The sequence below is a fragment of the Labrus bergylta genome, chromosome 4 (assembly GCF_963930695.1).
Source record: "Labrus bergylta chromosome 4, fLabBer1.1, whole genome shotgun sequence".
NCBI classification, from domain to species: Eukaryota; Metazoa; Chordata; class Actinopteri; order Labriformes; family Labridae; genus Labrus; species Labrus bergylta.
The window spans coordinates 3,411,389-3,434,810 of NC_089198.1; the positions used below are offsets into that span (position 1 = coordinate 3,411,389).

Consider the following 23,422-nt stretch of genomic DNA (forward strand, 5'->3'; position numbering starts at 1 on the left):
TATGTCTTTATCTTAGAGACAGGACAGTGGATAGAGAGAGAGGGGGAAAGGAGCTACAGGTCACACTCAAACCACAGCCTTTGTCAACTTGTCAGGTGAACGTGGGGCTTAAGATAAGAGTACTGAGATGTTTTTGATAAGAAATAAGATAAATAGCCTACACCTGCTCAGATTTCAGTTTTTGCTGTGAAATCCCAAAAACTGCAGTTCCTTGAGTTTCCACTAGAGGCTCGCAATCCCCATAGAGCCCCTTGTTAAAATGTCCAGCTTTGCTTTTTCCCTTAATAAATTATACTGAAAATAATTCACCGTGATGCAGATGATCCTCAATTATTCTTACCAATGAAAACAGATGACACCAATCAGGAACTGCAGTTCCTCCAGTGTCCACTAGAGTCTGTCTCCTGCAGTGAGTCAGTCTCCATAGAGCTCTATGTTAAAATGTACAACTTTACAGCTGCAGTTCCTCCAGTGTCCACTAGAGTCTGTCTCCTGCAGTGAGTCAGTCTCCATAGAGCTCCATGTTAAAATGTCTAACTTTACAGCTGCAGTTCCTCCAGTGTCCACTAGAGTCTGTCTCCTGCACTGAGTCAGTCCTCATAGAGCTCCATGTTAAAATGTCTAACTTTACAGCTGCAGTTCCTCCAGTGTCCACTAGAGTCTGTCTCCTGCACTGAGTCAGTCCTCATAGAGCTCCATGTTAAAATGTCTAACTTTACAGCTGCAGTTCCTCCAGTGTCCACTAGAGTCTGTCTCCTGCACTGAGTCAGTCCTCATAGAGCTCCATGTTAAAATGTCTAACTTTACAGCTGCAGTTCCTCCAGTGTCCACTAGAGTCTGTCTCCTGCAGTGAGTCAGTCCCCATAGAGCCCCATGTTAAAATAAACATGTTTACATCCTGGTACAAAAACAGTTTGGGTCTTTAGAGCTCATTTCTGTCTTCAACTTTAAGTGATGTAGAATTAGGGGGCGTGGCCTCTTTGAGTGACAGGTGGGAGCCTTTTTTTCATGTAAATATCAGACACATAATTCATTGAGATTTATAAGGCATCATGAAGCGTTTGGTTTCAGCCTCTGACAGGAGCATGAGGAGGACAAGTTGATGTTTTAACTCGCCTGGCTGATCTGTTTACTCTCAGATCTCAGACTCCCCTGCAGGAGGTCTCCAGCTCTGAATGTGTTTACTGCAAGAAAGCAGCTGTGTCTGCTCTCATCAGGTGGTCTTCATACGTCTTCTCTGCCTTCGCCTGTGGATATTTATCCTTCCTGCAGCTTCTCTGGCTTCACTCCTTTTGGAGACATGTCCAGTGAATGTGGCCAGAAGAATGCGTTCAGATTTAGATTTCTGAAGTTCTAAGACTCGATCAAACCACTAAAAACCAAAACTAAGATTTAAAAGAGTCTCCCTGTCCAGCTGCTGATGATGTTGAGGATTATTTGTGTGCTATGCTAACATAACTGCCATTGAATCAATTTGTAACAGAAGTATTGACTTGTACAGCTGTAATGGTAAAAATCACATTCTCTGGGGATTCATAAAGCGGGACGCTCTGCTTCTGTTATCACTGCGTCCTATTCAAGCACTGCATTGTGGGAAACGGCAAACCCTCGATTCAACACATTGTCTGTGTTTGCATTAGAGCTACTCTTCTTCTCTTGTTGAGCTTTACATTCACACAGAGCCGTGACCACACACACACAAAGCCTCATTCATCTCCTCTGAAAACATGGAGTCGTCCTGAATCAGGAGGTGAAAAGAGCTTTATTCAATCAGTGCTAATTAGACCTCCTCTTCCTGTTGGCTGACTCTGAAAGCAATAATTGATTTCTAAAGATAACCAAAAAATCGACTCCAGGTGAAAGCCTGCTCTCTCCAAAGTCTCAATGTTCACTACATCTGCTCATCAAATGTTTCTTTACTGGATCTTTTAAACACCGCCTGCCCGAGGTGCAGTGATGTTTTGGACACGCCCCTCCCTCAACAGTTATTAGGGACGTATGATGATGTGAAAGCCAACCAAAGGGTCACCCTCGTTTTGGAACGAGCTTGGTGTTTCACTTCACCACTTCATTGGCGCTATGCCCACCGTTCACCGAATGGCGAGTCATTTAATTGTATCCACTCCTAAACTCACCTGCTGCGCTGTCATTGGCTGGAGGAAACACACCAGCTCCCCGTCCAGAAACGTCCCGAGTCAACCAGAACAAAGCAGAACAGTAAAATCCAGTCAGAGGACAGAGTCTCTGCAGACACAGTCACCACCACACATGTACGGAGGCCCAGAAGGGACGATGGAGCAGCTTCACTTTAGGAGAAGTCTGTCTTTTATTTTGAAGGGGAAAAACTGCTGACTCTACGTTTAAATAAATGCATATAATTGGGCCGGCAGCCCCCTCACCCTGAGACCTCTCCATTAGTGCATCTCCACAGGATCCTGTTTGTGCATGTGTGTGTAGCATGTTCATTAAACAGAGTGTAAAACCGAATTTCCCCTCGCGGGATTAATAAATTATAAATTATAAATTATAAATTATTATTATTATTATTATTATTATCTGTCATTGTTAATCCCAGTCTGACCGCTCTGCTGTCACAGTGAACCTTCCAGCAGCTGAAGATGTGCACTCTTTTCCATGTTGCATGCGATGCACTTTAGTAAACCCATAAAGCATTTCCTTGATGGCGGATGAAATGCAGTCGTTGGAGTGTGGTCTGTGGCAGTTTTTTAGCCTGTAGCCGTGCAGTAACGCCACAGCTCCAGGTATCTGTGGAGGAACTCGTAGCTTTTACATCCATTAACTGTGCTGGTAAGTGTTTGCATGCGTTCATGTGCCTTAAGAGAGGACAGCTGAAGGGAGACGGGAGATGTTGGTAGGAGACGGTGGAGGACGAGGACTATAGCCTCCGCACGTGTGGAACGTGACATAAGCTCCAGACTCTCGCTGTCCTCAGTCAGAGCACCTTTAGAAAGATATCCCCTGATGGCAAACCGCTGTGTCAAGTGTTTGTATCGCTTTCTCATATTCTGATAAAGGAAAGTCAAGCTGGTTATTTTTATGGAATAATGGATAAATGGACGTGCATTAAAGGCTTAATATGAGATTTTTCACACTTAAATAGAAATCAAGTATCTCCTCTGAAAATAACTCTGTGAGTCATGACTGTCTACAATGGGTGTAACACCCGAGTCCCACTGTCTGTGATGCTTTCAGAGTTTTCAGAGTCCTATCTTCACTTTGTTTACATCGCCGGGAGGGCCGGCTGACTCCTCCCCTCGTGTATAAAAGTTGTTTAATTGAGGGACTAGAGAAAAGAAGAATAACATACTGTACTCACTGCTTAACTGTGTTTCTAGATCACGCTCATTTCAGGTAAATTTACATGCAGTGTGAAGATACCAGCATAATAAAGATCGCTAGCATTAGCATGCTAACACAACAATGCAGCGCGAGTTGTTTTGGTTTCATGCTGGTGCTCAAGGGCGACATCTGCTGGATCAAAACATCACATATAAAGCCTTTAATGAATCCTCTGCCGCGTCATTTAGCGAACAAAATCCCTCAAAACTCCTCGAGAAAAAAACTATGTTTAGTATTTCCATCAATGAATATCCTACTCCAAAGAAAATCAGAAACTGTAACTATATTAAAAAACTACTTGTTTATTTTGAATGACTGCTGTGTTTTTTGTAAACTCCCTGTGTCCTTAGTACAGGAGCGTCTTCAGTCCGACCTGAGGACAGAACGCTCTCTCTCTAAAGATGTATTTTTTGGCTTTTTGTGCCTTTGATGAAGAGATAGGACAGTGGATACAGTTGGAAATCAGAGAGGGAGAGAGGGGAATAACATGCAGGAAAGTAGCCACAGGTCGGACCCGAACCCGGGCCGCCAGCTTGGAGGACCAAAGCCTCCATACATGGGGCGCGGGCACTAACCAATGCGCCCCCAGAACGCTCTCTCTACGTCCCGCCTCTCTTGTTATTAGCCTCAGGATACAGAGCAGCTTCTTGCTGATGGTGATGAATTCTTCATGACAAAGTAAGCGACGGAGGCCGAGTCAGACTTTTATTTATTCAGCAGCGATTGATTGAACCAATATTTTCTCGCCAGGGTTGATTCATAATTCAGTGCTGCTGTGTTTTAATTCTGCGGCCGTCGTACATCATCCTTACCGAGGGGGTTGTTGGTATGCATGTCTGCAGCTCTTCTTCTTTTATTCTCCTCAGCCTTTTGTAACCGGGGAGCCTCTGGAGCTCATATTCTCCTCTGCAGGGTTTGTGAAGCCATTAGCCGCTGCGTTGTCAGGGTTAGCTTTCCCTCCCATTGATCGAGGACCAACAAGCCGTCACAGTGGACTCTGCAGCATCTCGAAGACCCCCCCCCCCCCGTTACCTCACAGGAGCTGCAGATACACCGGACCAATCTGGACCTCTTTGTGCACCAATTAAAATGCATCAAGTGCAAATCACCTGCTGGGGGGGGGGGGGCAGGGTCTGCTGTCCTCTGCTGTGCTCAGAATTGGAATGGGACCTGATTAGTCTCGCATCAGCGCCTCTGAGGGTGAAACCATTCAAGGCAGCAACAAGGGGGGAGGAGGTGTGGGGGGGGGGAGGTGCTGTGAGGCTTAATGAGTACCTCACATATAAATCTGTCACTGGGTCGTCTCAGAGTTTGAGAGCCAGCTGATTCAGATCATCAGCGTTGACGATGGTCGGAAGCTTTATTCCAAACACAGAATGAAGATGTTAGAGGTATTTCTAACTGTTGTTGACCTCTGAGGTTGCTGTTGGTTTCTATTGTTTACACAGGACTGGGAAAATCAAAAAGGTTCCCCTGAGTCTGACTCTGATGGATCACACTGAAGACGCTGTTTTTACTCCTGTGAGTCTGGTCTCCTCACAGACGCTCCGTGGTCTCGGCTTTGTTTGACAGATTTCTCTCCGCGTTTGTGGTTTGCGTCTCGCTGTTGCTTTATCCCTGAATCTTTCAGGTCCTGTTCTTCCATCCAGCAGCGTAAGAGTTTCCGTCTCGAGCGTCTTCCAGATGATGAAAGAATGTCTCACGTCAAACCCGAAGCTGTAAAGTTCAAATCGAGCAGGGCTCACATCGGGGGTTGCATGTCGTCGCTTCAGAATCGATACCGGAGTGAGACATTTTCCATGCCTGCAGCGTGAACAATGCCGACAGGAGGGGATTTATGTGATTGCTGAGGTGAGGAGAGGAGGAGGGTTAAAGACTGAAAGCTCACAGTGAGACAGAAGGGGAAGACGGATCCTGACAGGGAGGTTAAGAAACGTAAAAAAACTGAATCAGGAACTTGTGTTTGGCCGTCAGGCGGCTTGGACTTACAGGCTGAAGTCAGTTTTCTAATTGCTTTGTTTCTGCTCTGTAGCTTTAAGATGCTTTCATTTCAGCCACGCTGGGAACAGTGGGAGGTCGTGATGGATTCGGGGGGGGGGGGTTTCATTGCATGCTTGTGGCGTCCTGACAGCAGCGTCCACGAGCTTCATAAACAGTCCCGACGTGCAGAGAGGCCGTAAAGCGTGCGTGAGAAACGTCGGCAGGAAGACAAAAGCCCCTCTCAGTCTGTGGCCGGCTCTCAGAGGAGCAGCACTTCACCATGAGCATAAAACTGATTTATTGCAGACATATCACACAAAGACAAAGCGGATCAAACAGCCTGCGGAGGGGACACTCGGAGCCTTCAGTGAGAGAAAGCAATCATTAAGACGGGAAAACACAAGAAAAGAGCAAAGATTTCTCCTCCAGAACAAACACACAACGTTGTTCCATAATCCTGACGTTAAGAGCCGCCATCTTGACAACAAAGGAGTCGTTCCGTGAAGTACCACATGGTCTAAATCTGTTGTTTGTACCAGTATGAGATGGTTTTTGAAGCCAAATAGACACGATCACTCGTATTTATACCAACTAGAGGTCTGCAGGGCCTTGTAGAGCTTTTTTTTTAAACACATAATTGGGGCTCACATCGGGCCGGGCTCCGTGCTTTGACAGGGGACAGGTTCGGTAACAAGGAGGCAGTCCGTATCAGACAGAGAAACCAGACGGAGGCTCGGGAAGATGACGCTGTGCAGACATGCTTGGGAGCCGGCCGGGATTGGGATTTAGTCGGGCTCCGGCCCATATTTACAGTTATTAAGACGGACCGTTCCGGGTCAGACAGAACGTGCACCGAGCTCGGGTTGGTTCAGGCTGGAGACCCCCCCCCCTTCAACCCAGTCATGCTCCTATACCCTACTGATGAGTTACATAACCAACCTTATGGCCCTTAGTTACCACCGCAACCAGAACAGCAATGACACCTTCAACAGACCCAGGTTGTGTTTGTTGCGAGCTCCAGGTAGTGACATCACCGATACAACCTCCTCCAACACATGGCCCCTACAACCTCCTCCAACACATGGCCCCTACAACCTCCTCCAACACATGGCCCCTACAACCTCCTCCAACACATGGCCCCTACAACCTCCTCCAACACATGGCCCCTACAACCTCCTCCAACACATGGCCCCTACAACCTCCTCCAACACATGGCCCCTACTACCTCCTCCAACACATGGCCCCTACAACCTCCTCCAACACATGGCCCCTACAACCTCCTCCAACACATGGCCCCTACAACCTCCTCCAACACATGGCCCCTACAACCTCCTCCAACACATGGCCCCTACAACTCAAGCGTGTAGACCGATGGGCATTAAGAGCCGGGACATCTCCGGGGCTTGTCAAGTGGGAACTTCCCTTCAACAGTGTTCAGGCCGGTCGGTGATCTGTAGAGTCAGCGACCCCCCTCCATGCTAGCTCTCACCGCCCATCGTTACCCCCACGTTGACCTTCTTTATCTTACCCACCTGGGAGGCTTGTGTAAATCAGTGCAGTGATACAACAGAAAACTCAAAGTACTTTGAGTCTTTTTCGATTCTCTGATTTGTTTGTAAATTTCAACCTGTGCCACATGGGCACCACCTCCCCAAGGGCATTGCCCCCCTTCAGCAGACCCAGGCCCCGCTGATGGATGAGTTAATCCTCGATTTGATGTGTAACAACACAAAAGGTCAGAAATATGGAGAGAAAAGTGTGAGTGGTGCAGTGGTTAGCTCTGTTCCCTCACAGCGAGGAGGTTCCTGGTTTGAATCCCCGTCTGACAGGAGTCTCTCTGTGAGGAGTCTGCATGTTCTCCTCGGTTCTCTCCGGGTACTCCTGCTTCCTCCCACAGTCCAAAGACACGCTCGTTAGGTTCAGAGGTGACTCTGCGTGGAGGTGTGGAGTGATGGGTTGTTTGTGTCCACCTGTCCGCCCCATGTCAGCCCTCGACTGAAGCTCGCCTTTCACCCAACTTTGTTTTCTTCTTCTGTTGTTGTTGTTGTTGTTGTTGTTGTTGTTGTCAGCTCCGTTTTCTTTCAGCAACTGTCTGCTTCTCTTTTCAGCTTGTTGAGTCAGTATAAACACACACACACACTCACTCTCTGTATTGAGTCTTAAATGGCGCTCTGCTTGAAAAGAAATGGAGGCCTCTGCTTACAGTTTAGATAAAAGGTGTTAAAAGTCAAGTCACGATTCTCTGACTGTCTGCCTCCACACACACACACACACACACACACACACACACACACACACACACACACACACACACACACACACACACACACACACACACACACACACACACACACAGATTGAAAGGCCTGAGGTCTGTCAGCCTCTGGATTACCCTCAGGACTCGGTCCTCTGAATCCATCCTGACGTTCTGTCGGATATCTCCAAGCTGTCGTTATTTTCTGCCCCGATTTTTTTCATCCCCGTCCTTCGAGCATGAAACCTGAGGATGTGAAATACGTTTCGGTTTCTCCTCAGACTGTCTGAGGTAAACGCTGCATTTCCCAGGTCGGGAGTCGAGTTTTAAATTCTTACTCTAAATCTTCAATTATTATTATTATTATTTTTAAATGTTCACCTCCTATGGGGCAGTATGTAACTCTGACACCTAGTGCTTAAAAGCGCCTACCTTCTCTGGTCCAATCAAATCCAGAGCATTCAGGAGCAGAATCTAAAGTTAGAAGGAGGACATACTGGCTGCTGCATTGTTGTCAGAGAAGCCAGCACTTCAACATAGCATGTTTCCTTAATGTCTGATCAGATAGTAAGGTGACTTCATCATTATCAAAGTCACTTTGCAGAGGGGATGAATGATTTAGAGTCTGGGTTTAAGACGTCCTGATGGCAACACACGGTCAGAATAAGTTAAAATACTCAGTCAGCCCTCCTGACGATCGACCTGCTGCTTACAAAAAGAATCCCGATCTCTCCGTTTCACACCCATAGAAGAGATTCAAACAGCTGTTCTGAGCTGTTTGTGTCGTTCACCGAGAGCCTGAGAAACCAGCAGCTCAAAGAAACACGAACAGAGAGAAGGCTGATAGAAAGCGACAGATATCCGTTTATAGAGATTCATTACATCTTCAGAGTCGTCAGATGACCTCCAGACTTCCCCAGTTTGTTCCCCTGATGTTGTCGTCTCAATGAAACACTTTGTTTCTGGAGGACATTTTGAAAACAGTAACACCCCCCACAGTGCGATGTGATGGTTCACTGAGGGGGGGGGGGGGGGGGATGTAAGGACCCCTCAGTCACTCTAATGAAGTGTAACGGAACCAGATGCAGAACTTTGAGTTTGAGACAGGAAGTGGTGCCCTGCGGAATAATTAGAATATAATATCTTAATAAAAGAATTACGCTGCAGAACGCTCAGAGACGCAGCGCTCCTCTTGTCCATTTGTTCCTCCTGACCGCAGCAGCTGGAGGACCTCCCGTGTGAAGAGCTTTTCTCTGTTCGCTTTGAATTAAACATGAAACCCTGAACGCCTCCTCTAGTCCAGTTTTCTGTGTTTCTTTCTTCCTGTTGGGCACGTCGAGTGTCTGACTGCGAGTGGCCCCGGCGGTTCTCCAGCAGACGGCGAGCTCGTTTGGCTCCGTCAGCTGTTGCAGCAGACTAACGTTCACCTGGGAGTGCGGCGGGAAGATAACGGCGTCCATGTTTTATTCATGTGCCGACGATCAGAGGGGACACACAGACTGCTTCCAAGGTTCACTGTGGAGTCTGACGCTCACGCCCAGCAGGAAGTAATTGACCTCCAGGGAAATCTCTCTAAGACGAGTCGGGTCACCGGGGCCTGCTGGAGGTTCGGCTTTGTCACTAACAAGACAACTTAAGACCCCTCAACACGAGGGATAAATGCTGATTCAAGTTCACTCATCCTGGAAAACCTGCAATTCTGAGAAGGTCCACCTGGGGAGAAACATTTATTTGACCTTGAATGATTTGATTTGCGTTCACAACTTACTCAGCCCTTAAACTCATTATTAATACTTTTATTGAAGTCCTGGCAGTGCTCGCTAAATGTTGTGTCTAATTGCAATACCGCCGCCCTCCACTAGGCAGAAGGGTTTTTTTCTTACGCTGAATGGGGGAGGATCAAAACAAAAGTAGAACATGTTGACAACAAGCTGTCTTCCTGAGGTCGTCTGGAGGTTCTAGCAGAGGAGCGCAGCTTCGGGTATATCGATGGACGGTCGTCCTCATCGACTGAGCGTGGAGCTTCCAAAGGGACTCTCATGGAGCGGTGAGGGACGAAGGGGGACACTCGCGCGGCGGGCCAGATCAGCCGAATCATCCCTAAGGATCAACGTCACATCCGAGGTTGTCTTCTTCACCTGCGTTCGCCATGAAACCGTCACTGATTTAATCCGTGGTTTGGGACTGAGATACAGAGAGAGACTTTCACAGAGTACGCCCTCTGACAACTTTTATGAAAGCTGCATTTAAAGAGAGAACAGCCTGGTTCAACATAAGCGTCTTAACGTGGACGTTTCCTCGTCTCCACACCCGGCCTCTCATATCGTCTCCGTCCTCGCTCTGAAAACCTGCAGCGCCGTGAAGCAGCCGCTGAGGCGTGACAAAGCGTCAGACTGAGGCGATAAACGAGCCCGTCGGACAAACTCATTATCCAGCCCGGTGCGCTCATGAAATAAAACTCAATGAAATGTGCTTTTTATTTATCTTACAGGCCGGCTGCTGACGGCGCTCGCTTGCAGGTTGTGCGCCCTGAGCGCTCTGCTGCTTCCTCTCGCCGCACAGCCTCACCATGTGTTCATCACGCCGCCGCTAAAATCATCCCTCTATACGACAGCTTTTCACGTTACAGATTGTTGTCGTCATAAATGTTTAAACTGAGACACTGAAGAGCGTTTCTTCAGCTGCTGCACGGAGACTTCCTCCAGCGTTTCCTCGACATACTCTCGTTTTTTTCAACAGATTATACAAACGCCATGTAAGACTTCACAGATTTATTTTAAATTGGTGCACTAATAAAAAAAAATAATAATAAAGTGCAGGAGAGACGTGCTTAAAGCGACCAGGCGCTGCTGATGTCCTCCGCTGATTCACTGCTCGCAGTATTCGGTTGTTACTGTTAATGGAAAAGCTGTTTGCAGATGTGAGGCACTTTAAACTATAAATCGGGGTCTCTTTTATTTGCATGCATCGCCGCTCTATTTGGCCTGATTTACTCCGCCATTACACAGGCGCACGCCATGTGCAGTAAAAGCAGCGGGAACGGCGAGGATCTCTCAACCTGTTTGATTACACGTCACAGAGTCGTGAACAGAAGGAAACACGAGGCGACAGCCTCTGATTTGTTTCCAAAATAAAGACGTTAATGAAACATGCTATGTTGAAGTGCTGGCTTCTCTGACAACAATGCAGCAGCCAGTATGTCCTCCTTCTAACTTTAGATTCTGCTCCTGAATGCTCTGGATTTGTTTGGACCAGAGAAGGTAGACGGTTTTAAGACCCCCCCCCACACGGCCGTTTTGGACGCCCCTCTGTTTGTCAGATATGAGAGCAGTTATCAGGTCAACAGGTGTTGCAGCGATGGAAGCGGTCAAGAGAAGTGGTTCAGATAGAAGTGATTGTACCCGACCTAAAAAGCCTCTGCATGTTTCTAATAAGCTCCACGAGCAGAAACGTTCTCAAACTAGGATCAATATTGGAGATGCTTTTGAAAAATGGAGAGAGGTTAGAACACAGAAAGGTTTACAGACCCATGCAGAGCTGGATAAACACTGAAGCTTCAAAGTCCACCACATGGTGACCTGAGTGAGAGGAGGGGGGGACAGCTCTCTATGATGTTTAGAATTTAGACCCATTTTAAACATTAGGGGGAGGAGCTCGGAGTAGAGCAACTAATCCTTTGCTTGAAAGGAGCCAGTTGTGGTGGTTCAAACTTCTGATTGGGATCCTCCTGGTTGCCTCCCTTTGGAGTTCTTCTAGGCATGCAGAGGAGACCCTGGGGCAGACCTGGAGTCCGCTGGAGGGGTTATGTATCCTGTGTGGCCTTGAAAATGTTACTGGGGAGAGGGAAGTCTGGGTTGATTTACTTCACCTGCTGCCACCGCGACCCGACCTTGCAAAAGCGGATTGATATCATTAAATATAAGAGGAGATTCTGAACGTATGTGCAGCTTTGAAGTGAACATCAAGAAAAACTACAAAGTCAGAGATTAAAAAATCACAATATTTTTTGTTATGCATTAAAATGTCTCGTAAACACAAACTGTAACATGTGTGTGTGTGTGTGTGTGTCTCGAGGGTGATGGGGATTTGAAGTCCCATCATGCATCACTGATGGTGGTATTTTACATGAATGTCACGCCTCCTCCGTCTCCTGTTTCACGTCTCTGCTGCTGAAGAAAAAAAAATCCTCGGCTTTTACGAAACAGAATCGATACACAGCAGAAGCTCATTTACATATTTAAAGGTACAGACACAGAAACAGCCTGTTCTGAGCAGGGCTGAAATGGAGGGGTTTATAGACATGATCAAATACTCTGTGAAGACTTTCTTTTCCGTGCATCCCGTTGTTGACGGTCTCATCAGCAGCTTTAGAAGCGAGAATGTTGTTGTAGTTTGGAGATGACTTCTGAAGTGGATTGTTTGCAGCACTTTAGTAAAACTTAGAAAATGAAATGAATGCTGATGAGTTCAGCTGATGATGTTGTTCTACATCAAACAGCGCCTGATGTCTCTGAACTTCTCTTATCACTCGTACATTTTCAGCCCAGTGTGCAACGCTGGACGGAAATTTCTGTGTGAATATGTTGATCTGTTCTAATGCTGCCCTGAGTGAAAGCAACAGGTGTGTGTGTGCGTGTGCGTGTGCGTGTGTGTGTGTGTGTGTGCGCAGCAGACATGAAAGGGTTAAAGGATGAGAGCCTCGGAGCAGCAGACAGAAGATGAAGTATTGACGTCCGTCCCTCCTGCAGTCAGGAGGGGGTTAGATAACGAGCCGGTGGGGGGGGGGGGGGGGGGGGGGGGTGAGGCTGGGTGGCCATGACGACCGGGTCGGTGCATGGGGGGGATTCGGGAGGTGGATGTGCCTCCGGGCGGCGGCTGCTGCTTCGCTCCGTCAGCTCCTTTAGTTCTGCTCCGATCCAAAGGAGGGAATTATGTGCATCTCAAATCCCTGTTTCTGCTGCAAAATGTATGAGGAGGCGAGGAACCTGAACGCAGCACAGCCGGGGTCCACTACAAACACACGCACACACACACACACACACAGAATACATCATTGTTCCTCAGATAACACACACACACACACACACACACACACACACACACACACACACTCTCATTTACATTTGTGTCAGGCGGAGGTTGAAAGACTTCTGGTTGTTTTTCGACTTAATCCCAAATTGTTTGGGTGTTCCTGCAAACAGGACACACACACACACACACACACACACACACACACACACACACACACACACACACACACACACACACACACACACACACACACACACACACACACACACACACACACACACACAGATGCTGGGCCTGCAGGCTGCCTGCTGATGGATGTTGCTGCTGGTTGGACTTAATTAACCATGAACGGCCTGCAGAGTTCTGAGGAGGTTCCTCTGGTGATTCGCTCGCTTCTTGTCGAGGTTCAAAAATTAAAGTTTTGTGTTGATCATGACCACCTCCTCGTCTCCTTGTCACTTCCTTCCCTCACCTCCTCGTCTCCTTGTCACTTCCTTCCCTCACCTCCTCGTCTCCTTGTCACTTCCTTCCCTCACCTCCTCGTCTCCTTGTCACTTCCTTCCCTCATCTCCTCGCCTCCTTGTCTCCACCTTCCCTCACCTCCTCGTCTCCTTGTCACTTCCTTCCCTCACCTCCTCGTCTCCTTGTCACTTCCTTCCCTCATTTCTTTGTCTCCATGTCTCATCCTTCCCTCAACTCCTTGCCTCCTTGTCTCCACCTTCCCTCATCTCCTCATCTCCTTGTCTCCTCCTTCCCTCACCTCCTTGTCTCCTTGTCACTTCCTTCCCTCATTTCCTTGTCTCCTTGTCTCCTCCTTCCCTCATCTCCTCGTCTCCTTGTCTCCTCCTTCCCTCACCTCCTCATCTCCTTGTCACTTCTTTCCCTCATTTCCTTGTCTCCTTGTCTCCTCCTTCCCTCATCTCCTCGTCTCCTTGTCTCCACCTTCCCTCATCTCCTCGTCTCCTTGTCTCCTCCTTCCCTCACCTCCTCATCTCCTTGTCACTTCTTTCCCTCATTTCCTTGTCTCCTTGTCTCCTCCTTCCCTCATCTCATCTCCTTGTCTCCTCCTTCCCTCACCTCCTCATCTCCTCGTCTCCTCCTTCCCTCGTCTCCTCCTTCCCTCGTCTCCTCGTCTCCTTGTCTCCTCCTCTAGTTGAGACGTTAGTTTGTTTTGCGTCTGGTTATCACTGCGGCCATTTGTAGGAGGAGGGAAAGTCTGCAAACAGTAATTACACGCCATTACACGGCTCTTCAAAGCCCACTCAGCTGTGACAGTACCACACACACACACACACACACACACACACATACACACACACACACACACACACACACACACACACACACACACACACACACACACACACACACACAGTAAGGAGGGAATCTGTAGCTTTTATCTCAAAAGAAAATGTGGATAATTGAAGTCTGCTGTGGGCCGTGCAGGCCTGTGATTATCAGACAAGAGTCCCTTTACAAGCTGTGTGTGTGTGTGTGTGTGTGTGTGTGTGTGTGTGTGTGTGTGTGTGTGTGAGACCTCGTGACATTTCATGATAAACTGACCAGGATTCAGAACATGAAACTAAAAACCTTATGAATCCACGAGTCAGCTGTTCTGAAGTGTAAAGCGTGTTTAACCCTTCCTCCTTTCTCTCTCTCTCTCTCTCTCTCTCTCTCTCTCTCTCCGCTGCAGATCTGTCGGAGAAGAAGAGCGACCTGAGGGTGTGCGACGACTCCACCTGTCGATACGGAGGCGTCTGCAGGGACGACGGCGCTCAGCTCAAATGTGTCTGCCAGTTCCAGGTAAGGACGCCATGACATCACCTTCTTCTCTTTGGAGTTAATTCTCTTATTTCATCATGACTCTGACATCACTTCTGTGGCTCTCACCTGCAATTCTATTGGTCGATAAGTCAAACAGCTGGTTGCTATAGTTACGCCAATACAACGAAATAATACATTTTACGGGACTATTTTCAGCAGCGGATTTATCCGGATTTGAATTGCAGGTTGAAAAAAAACACTCAAAATTGAGCAGCTTCCAAAAGATGAAACAAGTTGAATTGTGGGAAATGTAGTTTTCACTGGAGTTGGATTTCTACGGATTGATTTTATTAATTTTTATCAACCAGACATTTTTGGAGAATGTGTTTCTGATGTCATCAAGTGCAAAGATAACCCCAGGACATGTTTAGCTTAGCTTAGCTTAACTTAGCTTAGCACAAAGACTGGAAGAGGAGGGAAACTGCTAGCCTAGCACCTTAAAAAAACACAGTTTAGAACAAGTCTCGTTTATAACAACATCTCGTCAGCTGCATTCTGACCTCATCAGACTCCAGACAAACAGACAAAGTGTTCTCTCTTTTTTTGGATGTTAAAGCGTTCAGCCACAGTAATATGTTTTGAAATGCTTCATCACAGTCTCACATGATATCATCTCGCAGCCGGAGACAGCTGAGAACAAACACATCTCAGTTTTTTTAACCACAGCTGTCTGCGAGGCGGATCTGTTTTTCAAGCTAAACGCAGAAAAGACAAACTTAATAAGCGGCGTGTCGGGATGATTCCCACGTCTTCAAAACCTTTAAAGAGCGCCTCTCAGCTGGAGTTTGGATGTGAGGGAGAAAAACTGACACAACTGATGATAATAAGCAGAGCCGCGCTGCTTCCATTTCACTCAGATTCAAAACTGTGTGTGAACTCATAGATCTGTCCCCGTGTGCCCCCGAGTCCGGATCAATCGCTGCTGAGTCATGAACGATCCTCCATGAGGACTGCAGCTGTTTCTGTCACATGCACGCTTCACTGCTTATTTCCACATAGTCCGGTCAAGTGAGCCCAGACATGAGCAGCTGTTCTCACTGGTTCACAAGATCTCAGGAGAACTCCAAGATCACGCGGGAGATCAAGCTGCACACAGAACCGCCATTGTTGTACTGGAAGCGTAATGAGTAGAGCTGGGTATTGTCCACAACCTCAAGATTCAGTTCGATATTGATCAGTAGATGAGAGAAATACCCAGATAACTCATCAAAGAACCTTTTTAGATTTGTTAAATAATTATGTGTTTGTATTTGGTTAAAACAAACTGACTCAAAAATGTATTTTATCGTGAAAACATGAAAGTACAGTACAATCTAAAGTGCAAAATTGTGCCTGACCTGAATTCACAGCACCCACAGCGCCCCCTAGTGGAGAGAGGCGTCATTACAACGGAAAAAGAAAAAGTCGTTCTCAGGATTTCCCTGAACCGATATTGAATTGGAAAAATAATAATTGCAATGCATTGATAAGCGACTTTTTTTTTAACCGGCCCTAGTAACGAGAAAATGTGCGATATGTCTCCATTTTGAGAGGAACTGAATATTTCCAGTTTACACGATGACGGAGGTGGCGCTGTTTTCACAAGTTTGTGTTTTCAGGCAACTCAAACGCCGTTGTTGTGTAAACCAACAGCACGAACGCAACAGAAGGTTTCCACTTTGAGCTGAACTGGTCGTGTAAACGGGGCCAGAGGATGATAAAGTTCTTATCACAGGACTTTACATGGAGGTACGGTGTAAAATAAATTGTACATATCCCTCACAAGCTGACCATTTCACTATTAAACCACATGTTCCTCTTATTACTGGCAGAACATGTGGAGAACCTCAGGCAGACACACTTAAGTACTCAGGTTCAGTAAGTTAGTAAATGTACCCACGTATCATTTCCCCTCGGCCTGCATGTTTGTGCAGTCTGAGCCGGCCGTGCAGAGGTCACACGGGTCAGCTCTGCAGGGCTCTCACTGCTAAATGATTGATGGCTGTGGGTTAATAGAATATGGATCTGTGAACACTGATATGCGTCCTTGGAAGCGTCGGTTTGTGTGTGACGGCAGAGTCGAGTTAATTTGTGTTAACCTTCATGCAGAATAAGTGAAAACTGCTGATCCTCCTCCTCCTCCTTTTTGATTTCTCCTCACACACCATGTTCACATTACTGACGGCTTGTTTTCATCAAAAACCACTTCTAATAAAGTCCCAACACAAATCTGCACACTGACTCTATAATCCTCCTCCTCGTTTCTTTTCTTCTCACACTCGTCGCTCTCTCATCGCAGTTAGAGTACACCCCTTTCGTATCAACATTGATCAGAGGAATTCTGTTATTTTAAAAATATTCACAGATTCTGTAAAATCCTCTTCTCCATGTTCCTCTAACTCTAACATGTGTCTCTAGTCCGTCTACAAATCCCCCAATGATGAGAAAAGTCCATCCTCTCCGTCTTCTCCCTGCTCCACTTTTCAGAAAATGTGTGCTCAAACAGGCTGCTTGTAGATTTTCCCTTCATGACATCACAAAGGGCAGTAGCCCCTCCCCCCAGGTGGGTGACACTCCCACAGCTAGGTGTTTGTTCTGCCCTCTGAGTCTGCCTTCTCACCGTAAACAATAGGACATGGAGAGAGAAAGACCGAGTACACCCAAGTCCTTCCAGAGAGGGGGCGTGGTCAGACACAGCTCATTTACATATTTAAAGGTACAGACACAGAAACAGCCTGTTCTGAGCAGGGCTGAAATAGAGGGGTTTATAGACATGATCAAATACAGGATCAGAGTGGATTTAGAACAAGAAACTTCACACACATGTTTTGAGGAGCTCTGAGACTTATTTAAACTGAAGAGGAGGATATGTCACCTTTAAAGAGCCCAAAGTGACATGGATGGTCACCATCCGTCTGATAAGCGATATGTAAATTACATCAACTTCAGACCTGATACTGATGTAAGTTCAGATCTGTCCCACCTCTAGTTGTATCAGTGGTAGACCTGCAGGGCACTCCCTTGTTATGCAAGTTAAAATCACTGTTCAGTCAATGTAGTCTGGTGTGTTTGTAGAGAGTGATGTAACAGATGTTTGTGATTAAAAAAAATAATATTCCTCTGTAGTATAAAGGTCTATCTCTATAGGGATCCTTTCTGTAACGTTGTCAGACTTTTAGAATAACAACCTGAGCCTGTCAGGGACAAAAACATCGACTTTGAGTGGATGATATTGCACAGTGATGAGGCTTGAAGTAAGAGAAAGTCGATTTTATTATAAATAATAATAATAATAATAATAATAATAATAATAACTATTATAATTATAATAATTATTATTATTATTAAAATCTACCTTCTCTTACTTCAAGATCTTTATTGTTAAATTAGTCAAAGGGGCCGCTTTAACATTAACCTCCTCTCTGCCCTCAGCTGCTCTCCCTCTGGTCACCAATCATCACCATCAGGTTTTATAGTTCGACCTGTTGAAGCAGCAGGGGTCACATTGAGACTTAATTAACATTTGATTGTTTGTTTGATTTCCAGTGCCACAAACACTACGTCCCAGTGTGCGGCTCAAACGGAGACACCTACCAGAACGAGTGCTACAGGCGACAGGCGTCCTGCAAACAGCAGAGGCTCATCTCCCGGGTGTCGGACGGGCCGTGCTCTGCCGGTGAGTCACACGGGGTCAGGGCTGAAATAACAACGATTGATTGTGGGCGGGGCATGGTTCTTTAAAAAAAACATTTTTAATTAGAGCTCTTCATTTATTGATATCGACCAGTGGAGGATTATGTGAGGACATCAGTCTGTGTCTGTGAATGTTTCAGTCATTTAAATGGAGGGAATAATTCAGCTGCAGCTTCATAAAACGACACATAACTTGTCTTCTATTGTTTTGATTTATGAAGGTGAAGAGCCAAAAGCTGCAGTTCCCATGTTAAAATGTCCAACTTTACAGCTGCAGTTCCTCCAGTGTCCACTAGAGTCTGTCTCCTGCAGTGAGTCAGTCCCCATAGAGCCCAATGTTAAAATGTACAACTTTACAGCTGCAGTTCCTCCAGTGTCCACTAGAGTCTGTCTCCTGCAGTGAGTCAGTCCCCATAGAGCCCCATGTTAAAATGTCCAACTTTACAGCTGCAGTTCCTCCAGTGTCCACTAGAGTCTGTCTCCTGCAGTGAGTCAGTCCCCATAGAGCCCAATGTTAAAATGTCTAACTTTACAGCTGCAGTTCCTCCAGTGTCCACTCGAGTCTGTCTCCTGCAGTGAGTCAGTCCCCATAGAGCTCTATGTTAAAATGTACAACTTTACAGCTGCAGTTCCTCCAGTGTCCACTAGAGTCTGTCTCCTGCAGTGAGTCAGTCCCCTTTAATGCGACTGTTTAAGTGCCTCTTTGATATTTCTAACTCTGCTCTCGCTGCGGCGTTTAACTTGGATGTCATCATATTCTGAATCGACTGAACATCAGACTCCGAGCGCCCGCCCTCCGTGCTGAACTCTGAACTCTGCACGGCGGCATCAGTCAGATTGATTTCAGGGAACGAGCCGGGTAATCAACCACGGATCCATTTTAATTAGGAGCCGTGGATGAGAAGCGTTGAAAATCCTCCTCAAGCTAAATGGTTCTCAAAGTGGAGTCCAGGGACCCTCTAGAGGTCCTTCAGAGGTATCAGGAGGGACGGCAGTGAAAGGGAGGATTAGCTTCAGAGAGGGAGAGAGAGACAAAGAGAGAGAGAGAGAGAGAGAGAGAGAGAGACAAAGAGAGAGAGTGAGAGAGAGAGACAGAGAGAGAGAGAGAGAGAGAGAGAGAGAGAGAGTGAGAGAGAGAGAGAGAGAGAGAGAGAGAGAGAGAGAGAGAGAGAGAGAGAGAGAGAGAGAGAGAGAGACAGAGAGAGAGAGAGAGAGAGAGAGAAAGAGAGAGAGTGAGAGAGAGAGAGAGACAGAGAGAGAGAGAGAGAGAGAGAGACAAAGAGAGAGAGTGAGAGAGAGAGAGAGAGAGAGTCTGTTCTTCAATAACATCATAAGGATCAGTAAGACATTGAACAGGTTTTACAGGAGAGTCAGGAAATCCATCCATTATCTAAACCGCTTTTCTGGTTCGGGGTTGAGGGGGCTGGAGCCGATCCCAGCTGTCACTTCTGAGAGTACTTTACCTGCTGTGTGCTTTTATTTTGAAATACAGAAAGGCCCTTCTGGTAGAGGGAAGTTTAGGACAGGAAGTTAAGAACAGAAACAGGAAGTTGTTAGGGATCCCAAAGTGAGGTCAAACAGCTCAAAGGAACGATAACAAAGGTCAACGTGTGATGTTATAAGGTCAATGTGTGATGTCATAAGGTCAATGTGTGATGTCATAAGGTCAACGTGTGATGTCATCAGGTCAACGTGTGATGTCATCAGGTCAATGTGTGATGTCATCAGGTGGATTTTACTGTCTGAGAGTTTGTTAAAGTGAAATGAGACATTCAAAGATGCAGCAGTGTTCTTCTTTTACATCACTGAGACTACAGGGAGACACTGAGGACCACTATCTACGGAGAGCCTGAAGGGACAAAATAACATGAATAACAATAATCGTGATTAAATGGTTAATGTCGACAGCCATTAGAAAAATTAGTTTAAGCAGTGTTTCTGGTGCTGACCAGCCTTTAAACACATCCCAGCCTACGACCTTCAAGCTCCACAGCTGGTTGATCTGGAGTCATGAGTCAGAAACAAAGCGCTAACGGGTTAGCATCGTTCTCCTCACACACTGACGTCTCTGCAGGCCGCTCAGAGTTTATGTTCTCCCCTCACTCCGGAGTCAAAATGGTGGGAAACTCACAGTAACACACACGGCAGCAGCGCTGGTGATGTGGCGGTCAACTCCATCTGCAGGGGCAGCCGCCTGATTTCCCACGAGGCCCAGCGCGGCGCTCTGCTCTTATTACCCGTTACACCGGGGATGCGGCGGCTCCGCGTTCCGCCTCCCTCACCCCCCTGCTGTCCTTCTGCAATTTCCTCTCCTCCAGATTTATGCTTCCTGTAATTGGAGCGCTGGGCGGCAAGCGAGTCGGGGGCTCAAATATTCAGCCGAGCTTATTTCCCCGGGCAGGAGAAGCGGAGGGAAAGGAAAGCGATTTGGCGTCTTTCATAGAGCGCAGTGTGAGGTTATCGGAGGAACAAAGGGGCTGAGACCTCCTCACAGGGGGATCTGATCACAGGGTCAGCAGAGTTTTCCTTCACAGCTGAAGGTCTGAGCGTCCAGCCGCAGGTCTCAGGTCTCAATCTTTACAACTCGTGTTGTTGGATATTTTTTTGACTTTCTGGGCCTTATGACGGAGGAGAAGGACAAAAAGGATGAGCGTGACTCCGGCAGCAGGGAGAAGATTTGACACAGAAGAGGATCTTGACTCCTCTCTGAATGAATCCCCAGCTGGACGAGGAGGAGGGGGAGGAGGAGGAGGAGGAGGAGGGAATGAACGGAGCGGTGTGCGATGAACCCGGACATGATGGTGTTTGAGTTTCAGACGTTTTAAAGGTTGAATAACCAGTGCAGCTAAACACAAATGATTCAGACTTAAAACTCATATAATGGAACTTTCATACTTGCAGAAAACTCCTGATACACTCCTGATGTTTCCAGGAGGAGCGTCATGTGTAAACACAAACATCTGAATGTTTCTCTCTTCACTCTGAGCGTCATGTGATCACTCAAACATCTGAATATTTCTCTCTTCACTCTGAGTTTCTCCTTCAGCCTCCTCGTGTTTATTCAGCAGAAAGTCAGAGTGAGCTGATGTGAGAACACAGCAGGATATAATCAGGAGAATTCACCTGGAGCCAGTGGGAGGGGGTGGTGACCCTTGCTGCACGACCATAGACTGTCTGCACGCCACCTCTACCATCTCCGTGCTCTAATCAACCTGCTGCTGCATGTTTCCTGTTCTCCAGGATGTTCTTCTCCTCTCTTTACTTCACTTTGAGATTCTCTTCAGCTACACGGAGCATTGATAGAAAGACACAGATTCTCATTATAGCTTCTCAACTGGTCTAGCCAAAGGACCCACCACCCAAATTTCTGATATTTTTTATCAAGCAGTCAGATTTATTGAATGAAAAACAGTGCAGTTTGGACCTCGGATGGTACGCAACATGTGACAGAATGAAGAGAAGGAACAACACCAGCATGTTTTAAGAGCGCTTCATTGACTTTTTGACACTTTTTTTTCCACTGACATGTTCACAACCCAATGAAAATGACTCCCCGACCCACCAGATGAGAACCACTGGTAAAGAGAACTCTGTTGCATTGACCTCAACTTCCCATCGTTTAAAGTCACGTCTTCCCTGAGGAGACCCTCCGCCCCCAAGCCTGTGTCCCGGGGGTGCATGTGTGAACAACCAAGTCAGGAGCAGTCCACCTGAAATCGTCCAGATATTTTCAGGAGTGCATGTGTGAAAACAGTAAAACACCAGGGAGGATGTGTTCTTTCTCTTCCAGAGGCTAAAGCTGCAGTTAGAAACACAAACTCGATAACACGCCGACACAATCGTTGATACCTCCGCTCGCTCTCTGGCCCGTTTTCTTGCCTGATCTTTAAGCGTGACTTTGTGGAAGTCAGTGGAGCAGCGAAAAAGGTTACATTTAATTGAACAAAGCAGCTGGTGTCCATTTCTTAATGCAGCAGCAGCGTGCCAGAAACTCCAAACACAGCGTCCATTTCTTAATTCGAGGCTGCGGCACCAAGATTTATTCTGACAGAGTCCATCTCCTGATGAAGCTGCAGAGCTGAGCCAGCGAGCCTCCAGACTGACTGATACATAGATATGTTTGTGTCACGTTCAGTGCACAGCTCAGAGTCCAGTACAAAGACTCGATGGACCACATGGAGACCAGGACTGACCCCTGCACAGCTGAGTCCATAGAAACCCCGAAACATGCAGCCGGGTACGTCTCAACAAAGCCAGCACGAGATGAAGAACTTCAACTATGGAAGGATATTTCAAACGTATGAGCGAGTGACCCTGAAAACACTTTGTCAGGACTTATTTGATTGGTCGGTTTTGTTTGAATGGATTTAATATTCCAGCACAAAGCTCGTGTCAAAGAAGGCTTTGTGTGATGGATCTGTGTCTCCATTAAAACGGGTCTACCTGCTTAAAGGTGTGCAAACGAAGGTCTTAGTTAAAGTTGAAGATGTCACATTGAGTAGAAGTATGAAAGTGTTTTTGGAAATCTCCACGCTTGCTGTAGCTCCGTTGAAGCTTAAATGATGAACACATTCTATTTCTGCTAAATCTTTCACAGTAAAAGTCCACAAGCTGTTGAAAGGCTTTTATTTTGATAGAGTTATATCAGGAAATCTGTTGTTTTCGGCTTAACAAACTGATATCCTGCAGGGGCTGATTTTTGTGTGTTTGATGATGGCTCATGAAGACCTAACTGACAGGTGTTGTGTCTCTTGTGTCTTCACAGATCCTGGTTCCGGTTCAGGAGACGGAGACGGTGAGTTTTGACGTTTTTTTTCTGGTCTTGTGTTTGGGTTTTGTAAAGTTTAACTTCCTGCTTCACTTCTGCTCCAATGAAAGTCAAACACAGATCGATCCCAGCTGAGTGTCAATCTGCAAGCTCCACAAACAGGAAGTGCTTTTATCACAGAGAAACTGATTTGGTTGACTGTAAAACTGAAACTGAAAAAAAAACTGAAAACTGAAGAAAAAGCGCTGCATGTCCGTCCTGTCGCCATGACAACAGTCTGTTGATAATGGCTGCTGAAGGTACAGGACACGATTTGTTTGGGAATATCATACATTTTGAAAAGACGTTAAAACTGCTTTTCTGGAAAGATGAAAGATTTTCAACTTGTAGCGTTCGTAGCGGCTGCTCAAAACAGGCAGAGCGCTCGTAAAAAAAATAGATGCTAGGCGTTGCGACTTTTTCTCCAGGCACCCTGCAAACGCTCTCTACTCAGTGAAACAATTGCAAAAAGACAATGGCGCTCTGTCGCCCCC

At 46.6% G+C, this 23,422-nt stretch overlaps 1 protein-coding gene across 1 annotated transcript in view; it reads left to right on the plus strand.

The window, feature by feature from the left end:
* The window catches only part of tmeff1a (transmembrane protein with EGF-like and two follistatin-like domains 1a), a 53,197-nt gene that overhangs the window by 10,426 nt on the left and 19,349 nt on the right, over positions 1-23,422 (plus strand). Inside the window, exons 2-4 of the mRNA XM_065953524.1 lie at positions 14,319-14,428; positions 17,975-18,104; positions 22,887-22,916. Of these exons, the coding sequence (XP_065809596.1) occupies positions 14,319-14,428; positions 17,975-18,104; positions 22,887-22,916 (270 nt within the window). The remainder of the gene's footprint in view (positions 1-14,318; positions 14,429-17,974; positions 18,105-22,886; positions 22,917-23,422) is intronic.